Here is a 14,502-nt window from a genome sequence, read left to right on the forward strand (position 1 = left end):
TAAAAAGCTTTAAGTTCATCTGGTGAGTGGCATCGTTGGGTAGCTCACGGTTGGCTGGTTTGTCCTTTGTAATCCGTAATGCATTTTCATCCTTGCCCAATGCATTGAGCATTGGGCCAGTGCAATAGGATTCCACCTTTTATTCCTGTATTGTCTTTTTTGCATGTTTGGTGGTTCTACGGAGGTTGTAAAAACTTTCAAACAAAGTCAACAACCGCAGCCACTGCTTAGCTAAGCCTATTTCACCAGCCAGCAGTACTATAATCATTTAGTCAATAAGATTTTTTGCAACGTAAGCTTAACTTTCTGAACATTCGAGACGTGTAGTCCAACTTGTCATTCCAAATCTCCTTTGCATTAGCGTAGCCTCTTCTGTAGCCTGTCAACTATGTGTCTGTCTATTCCCTGTTCTCTCCCTTCTTGCACAGACCATTACAAACGCTTCACACCGCGTGGCGCGTGCTACTCTACCTGGTGGTCCCAGCGCGCACGACCCACGTGGAGTTCCAGGTCTCAGGCAGCCTCTGAACTGCCGATCTGCGGCCAACAAGGCAGAGTTCATCTCAGCCTATGCTTCCCTCCAGTCCCCTCGACTTCTTGGCACTGACGGAAACATGGATTACCACTGATAACACTGTACTCCTACTGCTCTCTCCTCGTCTGCCCACGTGTTCTCGCACACCCGAGAGCTTCTGGTCAGCGGGTGGTGGCACTGGGATCCTTCACTCTCCCAAGTGGACATTCTCTCTTTCTCCCCTTGGACCATCTGTTCATCGCCTCCTTTGAATTCCATGCTGCTCACAGTTACCAGCCCTTTCAAGCTTAACATCCTTATCATTTATCGCCCTCCAGGTTTCCCTTGGAGAGTTCATCAATGCAGCTTGACGCCCTGATAAGTTCTTCCTGAGGATGGCTCACCTCTCACAGTTCTGGGTGACTTTAACCTCCCCACGTCTACCTTTGACTCATTCCTCTCTGCCCTCTTTTTCCACTCCTCTCCTCTTTTGACCTCACCCTCTCACTTCCCCCCCTACTCACAAGGCAGGCAATACGCTTGACCTCATCTTTACTAGATGCTGTTCTTCCACTAATCTCATTGCAACTTCCCTCCCAAGTCTCCGACCACTACCTTGTATCCTTTTCCCTCTCGCTCTCATCCAACCATTCCCACACTGCCCCTACTCGGATGGTATCGCGCCGTCCCAACCTTCGCTCTCTCTCCCCCCGCTACTCTCTCCTCTTTCCATCCTATCATCTCTTCCCTCTGCTCAAACCTTCTCCAAACCTATCTCCTGATTCTGCCTCCTCAACCTCCTCTCCTCCCTTTCTGCATCTTTGACTCTCTATGTCCCCTATCCTCCAGGCCGGCTCGGTCCTCCCATCCTGCTCCGTGGCTCGACGACTCATTGCGAGCTCACAGAACAGGGCTCCGGGCAGCCGAGCGGAAATGGAGGAAAACTCGCCTCCCTGCGGACCTGGCATCCTTTTCACTCCCTCCTCTCTACATTCTCCTCTTCTGTCTCTGCTGCCTTAAAGCCAATTTCTACCACTCTAAATTCCAAGCATCTGCCTCTAACCCTAGGAAGCTCTTTGCCACCTTCTCCTCCCTCCTGAATCCTCCTCCCACTCTCCCCCCCTCCCCTCTCTTGCTGATAGACTTCGTCAACCATTTTGAAAAGAAGGTCGACGACATCCGATCCTCGTTTGCTAAGTCAACGACCACCGCTGGTTCTGCTCACACTGCCCTACCCTGTGCTTTGACCTCTTTTCTCCCCTCTCTCTCCAGATGAAATCTCGCGTCTTGTGACGGCCCGGCCGCCCAACAACCTGCCCGCTTGACCCTATCCCCTCCTCTCTTCTCCAGACCATTTCCGGAGACCTTCTCCCTTACCTCACCTCGCTCATTCACCACTCATCCTTGACCGCTGGCTACGTCCCTTCCCGTTCTCTAAGAGAGCGAAGTTGCACCCCTTCTGAAAAAAACCTACACTCGATCCCTCCGATGTCAAAACTACAACCAGTATCCCTTCTTTCTTTTCTGCTCCAAAACTCTTGAACGTGCCGTCCTTGGCCAGCTCTCCTGCTATCTCTCTCAGAATGACCTTCTTGATCCAAATCAGTCAGGTTTCAAGACTAGTCATTCAACTGAGACTGCTCTTCTCTGTGTCACGGAGGCGCTCCGCACTGCTAAAAGCTAACTCTCTCTCCTCTGCTCTCATCCTTCTAGAACTATCGGGCTGCCTTTGATACTGTGAACCTCATATCCTCCTCTCCACCCTCTCCGAGCTGGGCATCTCCGGCGCGGCCCACGCTTGGATTGCGTCCACCTGACAGGTCGCTCCCTACCAGGTGGCGTGGCGAGAATCTGTCTCCGCACCACGTGCTCTCACCACTTGGTGTCCCCCAGGGCTCTGTTCTAGGCCCTCTCCTATTCTCGCTATACACCAAGTCACTTGGCTCTGTATATCCTCACATGGGTCTCTCCTATCATTGCTATGCAGACGACACACAATTAATCTTCTCCTTTTCCCCCTCTGGATAACCAGGGTGGAATCGCATCTCTGCATGTCTGGCAGACATATCCAGTGTGGATGACGGATCACCACCTCAAGCTGAACCTTCGGCAAGACGGAGCTGCTCTTTCCTCCCGGGGAAGGACTGCCCGTTCCATGATCTCGCCATCACGGTTGACAACTCCATTGTGTCCTCCCTCCAGAGTGCTAGAACCTTGCGTGATCCTGGACAACACCCTGTCGTTCTCAACTAACATCAAGGCGGGTGACCGTTCCTGTAGGTTCATGCTCTACAACATTCGCAGAGTACGACACCTGCCTCACGCAGGAAGCGGCGCAGTCCTAATCCAGGCACTTGTCATCTCCCGGTCTGGATTACTGCAACTCGCTGTGGCTGGGCTCCCTGCCTGTGCCATTAAACCCCTACAACTCATCCAGAACGCCGCAGCCCGTCTGGTGTTCAACTTTCCCAAGTTCTCTCACGTCACCCCGCTCCTCCGCTCTCTCCACTGGCTTCCAGTTGAAGCTCGCATCCGCTACAAGACCATGGTGCTTGCCTACGGAGCTGTGAGGGGAACGGCACCTCCGTACCTTCAGGCTCTCTGATCAGGCCCTACACCCAACTACTTCCTTAGCCTCATGGTTAGCTACGTTGGCTGCAATAGCCCTATGTGTAGTGTGTCTCTGTCCTTTAGTTTAGCATGTGTCTCAGTGTTAATCCAGGGCCTTTGGTTGGGAAAACATCTGACCTTTACTGTCGGGACAATGTCATCGGTGCACTCTCTGATGAAGCCGGTGACGGAGGTGGTAAACTTGGGGATGTTGGCGATGTCCCGAAACACATTTCTGTCCCGTAATGTAGCCTCTGCTTCTTTGGACAACTTCTCCACTGAGTGTGTCACGGGCACTTCTTCCGAAGGGAGGCCAAGGGAGTGACTTGTAAGCGTGCTTGTTGGTCACATAACAGTAGTTTTAGAGCCCCTAGTGGCACAGAACACTTCCTGGGAAAAGTTAGGCAGAAAGAACAATGTCTGAGTGCAAAAACATAATTTTAACAATTTATGTTAAATGGAGAGTTGAAATTAAAGAGAAGCGAGGGCCAGAAAAGTAATGTTTGGGAAAGATTTGGTGAAGTGGTTAAAAAWAATATYGATRGCAGTGCCAGCTATGTTATGTGTGTCGTCGTGAGAGCGCTATACAAATTCCACAGTCACAAGACGGGACTTCAAATAGGCCTATGGCACGTCAAGGGAACTGTAGCTTACTATTCAGATGGGTTAAATGGACAGTGAAATCTGGACACGAAACGTAGATCTATATCCTCTCACATATTAACTCCTGCAGAATTAAGCATTTCTTGCAGTAAAATGATACACCACATGTTAGGCAACATTTTGACTCCGGAACAGGAGTGGATAAATAAATAATTTCAGGGTCTTAAGAGAATGCATATGCATAGTTACCCACCTCTACAGATGGTATCTGTCTTCATCAGCATCTTAAAAGCTGACAGTATGTCAACCGCATAAAATATGCAGTCAAGCCAAACTGAGATCTTATCAGAAACATGTTGGGTCGTTTTCACAGCTTTCYATTGGTCAAAATGATRTCAAAACATTTTGCGCAGAGAAYCTGTCCAGTTTCTAACATTTTTATTGCATTTTCTCCCCGGTCCCTAAATGTCTTTGCTCTGTGAAAGAAGCCGAGATGACCGAGAACTTTACCGATGTCAACTCTATTGACGCATTCGTTCTATGGATTTATGACATTGTTCTGGTGAGCAAGGGTTTATGTAGTCTTCTAGGGCAACATATAATGACAGAAGAGAAGCTGCATGTGTCTAGTTATAGACAAGTTGACTGCCAAATAGCCTACCAAAAAGTTGGAAATKTATAAGCAGTAACCTGTCTCAAAATCATTCCGCCATCTGACTGTAGCCTACAGYGCATTTTCTATATTATCGGGTTAGGGTCKGGGYGTCAGATTTTCACTTTGTCRCATATAGTCGGGCCATTTCGGATAGGTCATTAGCAATTGTGTGTGCGGGGGAACGAACAGCTGACCGACCACAGGACTACAATTACTTCTGGTCCTTTTACTGTGTCCACGTTTCAAGTAGCTCTTCATCTATGATTAACGGACCTATTGAGATTCTCCTCCCAACACCATCAGGAGAGACTGTGTTAATATTCACCTCTGGTGTTTTGTCCCTTCAGGCAAATCTTCAAACACTTCCTGACCAACCGCGTTCTGAAGGACCCCAAACAGCGACGCTTCTTCAAGTCCAACGACGTCTACGAGCTGTTTACCTTATCTAACCCTGACGGGACTCAGGGCACTGAGACCAGCGCTATATTTGCAGGTACACACACACACACACACACACACGTGGTTCCGCCTGTCTTTTCCTATTGGTTTTGTGTCTGTTTTTATTTCCACTCGTTTTTATTTCCACTCATTGTGTAGGTACGGGTTCTGATGTCCAAGCTCCTAAGAAGCCAGTCAGACCAAGGTCTAACCATAGACACTCTGTAACAAATCACAATGTTAGCTCCACTGGAGGTGGAGCCATCCCTTCCCCATCGCCCCGGCCTGGAGACAGGACCACCCCCCTTCGCAGTAACATCTCGCTCAATAAGAACAACAGGCTGACTGACAGCCAGGAAGCCAACCAGGGCGAGGCAGATATTCCTATTGGACAGTCCCAGACAGAATGTGACACACAGCATTCTAGGGAGGAGGGAAGCAATGCTCATATACTCACAGACCCAGACAGAGACCAAAACTCCGTTCTGCCCCACAAACACAGAGACTCACCCGTGACCAGCCCAAATCCACACAAACATTCACACACTGACTCCGTCAGTCCCAGCACACAGAAACACMGAGACAAACACAGTCCACACAAACACAGAGACTCTYAAGGACCCGGCTCCAGTCCCTACAAACACCGGGAGAAGAGGAAGCACTGTGACTCGACAGTAGAAGGACCTAAAAACAAACACGGGAATCAGAAACGGGCCAAGGTCGAGGGTCATCGCATCTCCTACCTGGTGAAGAAGAGGAGCTACAAAGGACAAGAGGAGCGCGAGGGGCAGCCGGAAAAACGGGACCAGAGACAGAGCGACGACTATGTACTGGCCAAACTCTTCAAGAAGTCGGGTATGTTAATACATGTTTACAAGTAATGAAATATATTTGTTGTAGTTTATATATCGCCTTAATGCTTATTCATGAAAGTTATTATAAAGTGTTATCGTACTTTTCTTTACGCGTTTCAAGAGATCGGGTACCTCTGCACACGAGGCATTATTTTCCAGGTGACGTTTTGCTGGGCTGAAGGTGAAGCGCTTCGTTTGAACCGTAGAAGATGAACTAGCAATGAACAAACGGTGTTTTTGTGTGTGTGTTTTTTTGTTTGTGGTGTTTAAAACTTCTTATGGCTGCAGAGGCAGTATTGAGTAGATTGGATGAAGGTGCCCATAGTAAAGTGGCCTGCCCTTCAGTCCCAGTTGCTAATATATGCATATTATTATTAGTATTGGATAGAAAACACTCTGAAGTTTCTAGACTGTTGAATGATGTCTGTGAGTATAGCAGAACTCATATAGCAGGCAAAACATGAGAAAAAATCCAAAACAGGAAGTGGGAATTCTGAGGTTGGTCGATTTTCAACCAAGCCCTTATTGAATACACAGTGGGATATGGATGAGTTTGCACTTCCTACGGCTTCCACTAGATGTCAACAGTCTGTAGAACCTTGTCTGATGCCTCTACTGTGAAGTGGGGCCGAAGGAGACAGGAATTAGTCAGGTCTATCATGACCTGACCATGCTCTGACCATGCGCGGGAGCTCTGTTCCATCGCACATCTGAAGTCAATGTAATTCTCCGGTTGGAACGTTACTGAAGATTTATGTTAAAAACATTCTAAAGATTGATTCAAAAATCGTTTGACATGTTTCTACTGACTGTTACGGAACTTTTTGACATTTCGTCTGCTTTTAGTGAACGCGCTTCTTGACTTTGGATTTGTTTACCAAACACGCGACAAAAATAGCTATTTGGACATAAATGATGGACATTACCGAACAAAACTAACATTTCTTTGGGGAGTCCTGGGAGTGCATTCCGACGAAGATCAGCAAAGGTAAGTGAAGATTTATAATGCTTTTTATGAGTTTGTTGACTGCACAATTTGGCGGGTAACTGTATGGCTTGCTTTTGTGGCTGAACGCTGTTCTCAGATTATTGAATATTGTGCTTTTGCCGTGAAGCTTTTTGAAATCTGACACAGCGGTTGCATTAAGAAAAGTGTATCTTTAACCACAAATTGTGTTAATGATTTTGTCCTACAATCCCAGGGGAAAGTAAGCTACACAGTGCATCTTTAACCCTTCTTGTCCTCGGTCTCTCCTCTCCAGGTATCCACAGTGTGATGCAGCATGACTCCATCATGGAGGCATCTAATCCAGACTTTGTCCTGGTGGAAGCTGAAGCTAAACAGAGTAGCTAAAGACGCTTTGAGAGCTCTGAAGGTCTCCAGACAACACTGTAGACTGCCCTACAACCAACCTGCCCCAGCTCCAGCCAGGTACACACACAGCCTGCGTGTACACGTGTGTAAYACACACACACACATAGCCTAGACCATACACAGGCTAGCACACACAGGCTATCACTGTAGACTTCCACATTGAGTGGAGGACTATGGGTATTGTAGTTGAATATGTGTGTGGGTGGTTGTGTGTCTACAGGAAGAGGTTTGGTCAGAAGAAGAATCCTTTGCTGTCTGCTCCTCCTGCTACASCTGTCCCAGCTCAGGACAAATGCAAGGTAACTACACACCTCAGCACCGCTGAGGTAGACAACATATTTGTATTAGGGCACACAAAATAAAATGTTTTTCACGGGGTGTCTGCTGGTCCTTAAAATGTATTTTTTAATTAATTTAGCTAAATGAAAGGCCTTTAAAATGTCTTTATGTCAGTTTTCAATGGTCTTAAAAAATTCAACCGGAGACTACTGTGTTTCCCGTATGTTGTGCAGYWGCTTAATTGTTGCCACCACTGCAAAATAAACAGTATAGTGCATTGTCTTCATAATTCCTCTAATGAAAGTGTGTGCCCTGCCCATGTTCCTGTTTCGCCAGGACCTGCTGCAGTGATAATGAGCGAGCCACTTTTTACTGCCTTTTCCACTGCACTTATTTTGAAAAAAAAAAGTGTTCTGATTCTAGCTATAAGAAAAACACAGCTATCCTGTGTAATATTCAGGGCATAAAATTAACAGCCGCCACCTGACAAATGCAGGTAGATTTTGGCGTTGGTGGGTAAGAATGTCTAATTCACCAGCCACGTTGGCGTGTGGTAACTCTCCGGGCTCTACAGTGTGAGCGTTTAATAAAAAAAGTGTCTGTCTGGGGGGCCTGTCTGGGGGGCTGTGAGCACTGTGYGCTGAAATATTTGTTTTTAGAATTATTGGGCACAGGCATAAAAGTTGGTCTAATGTACTCTGAAGTCTACTAAAGTGAGACTTTGTCCTCGTGTTTCTTGGCAATTTACATTGAAAATCAACCTAGCTTGKGAACAAAACAAYGTTTGAGTTTGCTCTCGCTGCTAGCARAAAGAGACGTTGTTGGCCTTTACTAGTGAAGTTCTCACGGAACATGTGATGACTCCAGCAGCCCTGTTACCAAGGTTACCTTAAAGGGGCAGCTAAAATGTTTTGTGTGATATTTTTGTTAAAATACTCGGGTCACAGAATATTACATTAAATCAAGCAATATACCACATTATTTCTTACTAATAATACTGTTCTTGTTTTAGAAATATTACTAAGCATGCTCATCATTTTTTTGTGTTTCATTGTGTAGTTATGCCAAAAAACAAATCAAAGTTGCTGATAGATTTTTTTAAATCTACCAACCACAGTGGCTGGTATACAAAAAAGTGTGTTTTAGGCCGTGGTAATACTTGTCTCAGTTGAAGAGAGGATGTTCTCAGCTTTGTGCAGGTATATTGTTTTTTWTTTCTCAGCTATCTGTTTTACAACCGAGATATGGATCTGCGATATGGAGCACGCGAAATTAGCATTGTCCATTGCGAGCACATTGGCCTCACTGCGTATTCGGCTATGACGGCGACGTTTTGGGGGGGAATTAATCATTACTTTACTGTTAGATTAAAACACGGTTACTTCCAATGAAAATTCTACTTCGAGGTAGTGATCTAGCTAATGTGTTTTTATTTTCCACCTACTAAGGTGAATTAACACCAAATATATTAATCTGTGATATTAGTGCATGTAAAGATGTAGGAAAATGTATCTCTATTGAACAGAAAATAGMGACTTATTTTAACAGTAAAATATAACAATGGACTAATTGTCAACCTAAAATTCATTACAATCGGTGGATTAGGTTGCAGTGCATATCAAAATATCTTGAGTCATGCATTCCTGCCTAGATGAAAAAAGTTATTTGTATACCATCTCAGTAGTCTATTGCACTTCTTTATTAAAGCACTATGAATGCCATCAGAAGGTGATAAGCCTACACATTATTTTTCTATTAGTGACGGTGGAAATGGAAATTTGTGTTTCTTATTGGACACATCCAGGTAGTCCCTCCGTGTTTCGGTCTGTTTTCCTCTGTTAGGTGCCTAATGAACATGACCCTGCTGAAACATATAGTCAGATATTCCTCTGTTCTTCATTATTCTGTTCTCTGTTGTAACCCAGTGTGTCTGCTTTATCTGTGTAGGACGCTGCCATCATCAAGAAAACCATCGCTAGGAAACCCATCCCGGGGGTTCACTTCAGTGGAGAAGGGGTAGAGGTGGGAGGCTCTTCCTCTACTACGGCCCCCCTCTCTTCCTCCACTCTACTGGCCCGCATGAAAGCTAGGAACCACCTCAGCCTGCCCCAGAGAGAAGGGGATGAAGGAGGAGAGGAAGAGGGGGGTGCGCGTACCCCCTCAGGCCCTCYTGCCCCCCCTACKGAACACGATGAGCTCCTRGTGGAGCTGAGAAACTTTGTGGCATTCCAGGGAGCTGTGGATGGACAGGCCAGCACCAAGGAGGTCCTGGACCACTTCACCCCCAGACTGACCCAGACCCAGACCCCTGTCTTCAGAGAACTACTCCGAAACATCTGTAACTTCCACAGGGCAAAGGGGCAGGAGGGGACGTGGAGACTTAAACCTGACTACAGATAATGGGAGTAGGGAGAAGGGGAGAGGAGACTCACATCTGACTACTTGCAGAGGAGGAGAAGTCTGGGTTKATGGAGAGGAACTTGAGGCTCAAAAAAAACATTTGACTGAGGGCGAGAAGATGGGAAAGAGAGCACAGAGAGGGAGAAGGGGACCTGAGTTACTGTAGTAGTTGGGTTGAGGGGGTGCTATTAATGAAAATGTCTTATTATTTTTGTTTGTTTTGTTGTTTACCTGGGATCTACTTGAATTCAGACATTTTACATGTAACTGACATTGTAACTAGAAATTGATTGCTGTTATTGTGGCAGCAGGAAATTATGCAGATGTTTTTAATTCAAAATAAGAGTCCCCCTACAAAGACACRTTAAACTTGGAATATGCCGTACAACTGTTTTTCACAGTATTGCAACCACCTTTTAAGAAAATGTCTTGATAATTTGACGTACTTTTATTTTTAACCCCATAGAGACRATTTTCACGTCTTAATCYGCCGATGTCGCACTTCCGCATCTGCGGTGAAAGGTGGCAGAGCTAGAGCTGTGTTTGTCAGACTATGAGACATTCCAAAATATCGGTCTTCTCACGAAAATGTCTGTAGCGTCCGAACGGCTTACAAACTGTTACCCCTATATGGAAAGATGAAACTCACGAACACAATGTTGTGCTCTACGACCCCCACAAGCGTTTTGGGACTCGTTTGAAGTCAGTACAGCTGATCTGCCAACTTCTGTCTGAACAGTTTGTGCTACACGCTAATATCTCTCACGAACACGTACACTACCGTTCAAAAGTTTGGGGTCACTTAGAAATGTCCTTGTTTTTGAAAGAAAAGCAAAAAAAAAWTGTACATTAAAATAATACAGAAAATCAGTGTAATTACTATTGTAGCTGGAAACGGCTGATTTATTTTATGGAATATCTACAGAGGCCCATTATCAGAAAACATCACTCCTGTGTTCCAATGGCACGTTGTGTTAGCTAATCCAAGTTTGTCATTTTAAAAGGYTAATTGATCATTAGAAAACCCTTTTGCAATTATGTTAGCCCAGCTGAAAACTGTTCTGATTTAAAGAAGCAATCAAACTGGCCTCCTTTAGACGAGTTAAGTATCTGGAGCATCAGCATTTATGGGTTCGATTACAGGCCAGAAACAAAGACCTTTCTTCTGAAACTCGTCAGTCTCTTCTTGTTCTGAGAAATGAAGGCTATTCCATGGGAGAAATTGCCAAGAAACTGAAGATCTCGTACAACGCTGTGTACTACTCCCTCCACAGAACAGCGCAAACTGGCTCTAACCAGAATAGAGAGAGTGGGAGGCCCCGGTGCACAACTGTGCAAGATGACAAGTACATTAGTTTCTAGTTTGAGAAACCGATGCCTCACAAGTCCTCAACTGCAAGCTTCATTAAATAGTACCCGCAAAACACCAGTCTCAACGTCAACAGTGAAGAGGTGACTTTGCTGAGAAGGCACTATGCATGCGGGCAGGTAGCGAACTGTAAAGTTTGCTGGAGGAGGAATAATGGTCTGGGGCTGTTTTTCATGGTTCAGGCTAGGCCCCTTAGTTCCAGTGAAGGGGAATCGTAACACTACAGCATGCAATGACATAGACGATTCTGTGCTTTTTACTTTGTGGAAACAGTTTGGGGATAGCCCTTTCCTGTTTCAGCATAACAATAGAATAAAAATTTATCGTCCATCCAGGATGGACATTTTTCTTTGGCATCACCTTCATTAAAATAATCACATACACATACATTCTCACATCATACACATTTAAACCAGTCAGTCCATCATGTTGCATACAGTAACAACATAGAGGACATTAATTCACTCACAAATGACCATTGTCCTAACTGCACTCGATAGTTAAGTACATATACCGATACAATTTACTTTGCATTTAGTAGTTCAACAGCACAAGGAATGAATGAATGTTTCTTGGCTGCCCCTGTGCACAAAGCGAAGTCAATACAGAAATGGTTTGTCGAGATCMGTGTGGAAGAACTTGACTGGCCTGCACAGAGCCCTGACCTCAACCCCATCGAACACCTTTTGGATGARTTGGAACGCCRACTGCGMGCCAGGCCTAATCGCCCAACATCAGTGCACGACCTYMCTAATGCTCTTGTGTCTGAATGAAAGCAAGTCCCTGCAGCAATATTCCAACATCTAGTGGAAAKCCTCCCCAGAAGAGTGRAGGCTGTTATAGCAGCAAAGGTGGGATCAACTCCATATTAATGCCCATGATTTTGGAATGAGATGTTTGACCAGCATACTTTTGGCCATGTAGTGTATTTATAYCAGCATTTCCTTAGAAAGTTTACACCAACACTGGTATGTTGAAAGCTATACGTAAAGAAATACACTTTTAGTCAAATACAAATATATGTAATTGAATTACTTGTCTACACAACTTAAGTTGGTCTATTGAGCTGAGCAATGGGTTTAATACAGAGTGCTGGTGAGTCCTTACTCCACCCACTCCATTCACTGCAATGCAATACACCGCATATGAGTTACATATTGGCTTATAGAGAAAAAATATAATGCCACTGTAAAAGTGGGGTAGGGATTACTCAATATGGTCTGTAGAATCTAAATAGGGTTTTATTTCTTGGGGGACTGAGTCTACATACCCAGACAGCACTTTTACTCCACCCATTCCAATAGTCCCAACACAATACACTGTAGGCCTATAAATTACATATTGGCTTAGAGGGGGGGAAAAAGACTGCCGATGTACGTTGTGTCCAATGGAATGGGTGTAGTAAAATGCCAGCAACACTCCATATTATTCAATGCCCATKAAATTATTCCATACAGATTCTACAGAACCTACTGAGTACTCCCAACCCCACTTTTACATTGGCACAAATAATATTTTTTTTCACTGTAAGAGCAATATTGTCAACATACCAGTCTGAACATTGTATTTTTCAAGTAGCCTTAAAATAATGTTTTAAACATTTAACAAATATTCCATACATTCTTTCTTGCATTTGAAGCACAATAAAAATCGACCTTGATTTAAAATGTCATATCTTTTGAATGAGTATCCATCCACTTTGCAATGTTTTGAAATGCGTGCTTTAATTTAGGTTACTTCATTACCATAGGAAAGTGATGTCATCCTTAGTGCTGTTTGCAGGATAGTAGTCAGAGATTGAGTCTAGGGAAAATACAATATACATGGAGTGTACAAAAAAAATTGGAACACCTTCCTAATATTGAGTTGCACATCCTTTTGCCCTCAGAACAGCCTCAATTCGTCGGGACATGGACTCTACAAGGCGTCGAAAGCATTCCACAGGGATGCAATCCTAGCTTTGTGRCATGGGGCATTATCGTGCTGAAAAMAATCCATTCGAAAATGGATACACTGCTGCCATGAAGGGATACACCTGATTCAGATATCCTGAAATGTTGCTCCACTTTTACCAAGGGGCCCATTGTGTGCAATGTTGACACGTGGCATAATGGATGCATGTACTCGTTGTTTTCTCCATACCCTAGTCCTCCCATCAGCATGAAATGGCAGGAACCGGATTCATCAGACCRTGCAATGTTTTCCAATTCTCCAGTATCCAGTCTTTTTGTTCCTTAGCCCACTGCAGCCGCAACTCTATAAGGTCGTCGGCGKTGACACGAATTGGGTAGAAATGACAAGTTGTGCATTATTTTATTGGCCTTTGGGATCCAATGTTGTACTGGACTGTCAGTTGACTAACTGCAGCCCGCCCGTCTGTTGCTCTGCACAATTCGTGTCAACCTTCTTTTGTCCTCTTTCATCTATGACCCGTTTTAGACCACTGGCCTGCCATTGGCTGGATGTCCTTTGGGTGGTGGACCATTCTTGATACACACAGGAAACKGTTGAGCGTGAACAACTCAGCAGCGTTGCTGGTGCTCCTGGCACCTACTGACATACCGCGTTCAAAAGCACTTCAATATTTTGTCTTGCCCATTCACCCTCTGAATGGCACACGCACAATCCGTGTCTCAATTGTCTTGAGGCTTAAACATTTTTTTAACCTGTCTCCTCCCATTCATCTACATTGATTTGAAGTGGATTTAACAGGTAACGTCAATAAGGGATCATTGCTTTCACCTGATCAGTCTGTYATGGAAAGAACAGGTGTACCAAATGTTTTGTACACTCAGTGTATATTAGTAATATAATGGATATTTGTGGTATTATACTTTGCTATGTTGCGGTCGGATTTTGCAATATTCCAAAGTTAATATTTGTGCTGCTCTTGGAACAAATAATATTGAAAAAGTTAATGCGTTCATTCACACATTTTCTTGGGCCTATCAAGGGGGGAGGTCAATTGAAATGCTATCCTATACTATCTTCTCTCGTATCGACCAAAGATGTAACGACTTGATTTTTCCTGTTTTTTTTAAGGCTGTTGAACAACTTGATTTTCTAAAACCATGGAGAGATTGTGGTGAAATATTGTGACATTGTAATAACTGACGTCGTAATCAAACCTGATCTACCTCAATACCACAAGAAGCTGCTGAGGGGAGGACGGCTCATAATAATGGCCGGAATGGAGTGAGTGGAATGGTGTCAACCACATGGAAACCATGTTTTTGATGTGCTTGATACCATTCCTTTGATTCAGTTCCAGCCATTAGTATGAGCCCRTCCTCCCCAATTAAGGTGCCACTGGCCGCCTGTGCTCTATACCCAGCATGGTCTCATAGGCTAGACGTAACATAGTAAAAGTAAATCCGGGACAAGCAAATTAGTGCTATAGTTTTG

The 14,502-nt window shown here is 44.7% G+C and overlaps 1 protein-coding gene across 1 annotated transcript in view; it reads left to right on the top strand.

Annotated features, from left to right (window-relative positions):
- The window catches only part of ercc6 (excision repair cross-complementation group 6), a 68,496-nt gene extending 55,772 nt beyond the window's left edge, over positions 1 to 12,724 (top strand). Inside the window, 6 exon segments of the mRNA XM_070434816.1 lie at positions 4,730 to 4,875; positions 4,980 to 5,675; positions 6,937 to 7,013; positions 7,015 to 7,106; positions 7,270 to 7,348; positions 9,276 to 12,724. Coding sequence (XP_070290917.1) covers positions 4,730 to 4,875; positions 4,980 to 5,675; positions 6,937 to 7,013; positions 7,015 to 7,106; positions 7,270 to 7,348; positions 9,276 to 9,728 — 1,543 coding nt within the window. The 3' untranslated portion in view covers positions 9,729 to 12,724.
- Positions 12,725 to 14,502: the final 1,778 nt, after the last annotated feature.

Source organism: Salvelinus sp. IW2-2015, linkage group LG25, assembly GCF_002910315.2.
Source record: "Salvelinus sp. IW2-2015 linkage group LG25, ASM291031v2, whole genome shotgun sequence".
NCBI lineage: Eukaryota > Metazoa > Chordata > Actinopteri > Salmoniformes > Salmonidae > Salvelinus > Salvelinus sp. IW2-2015.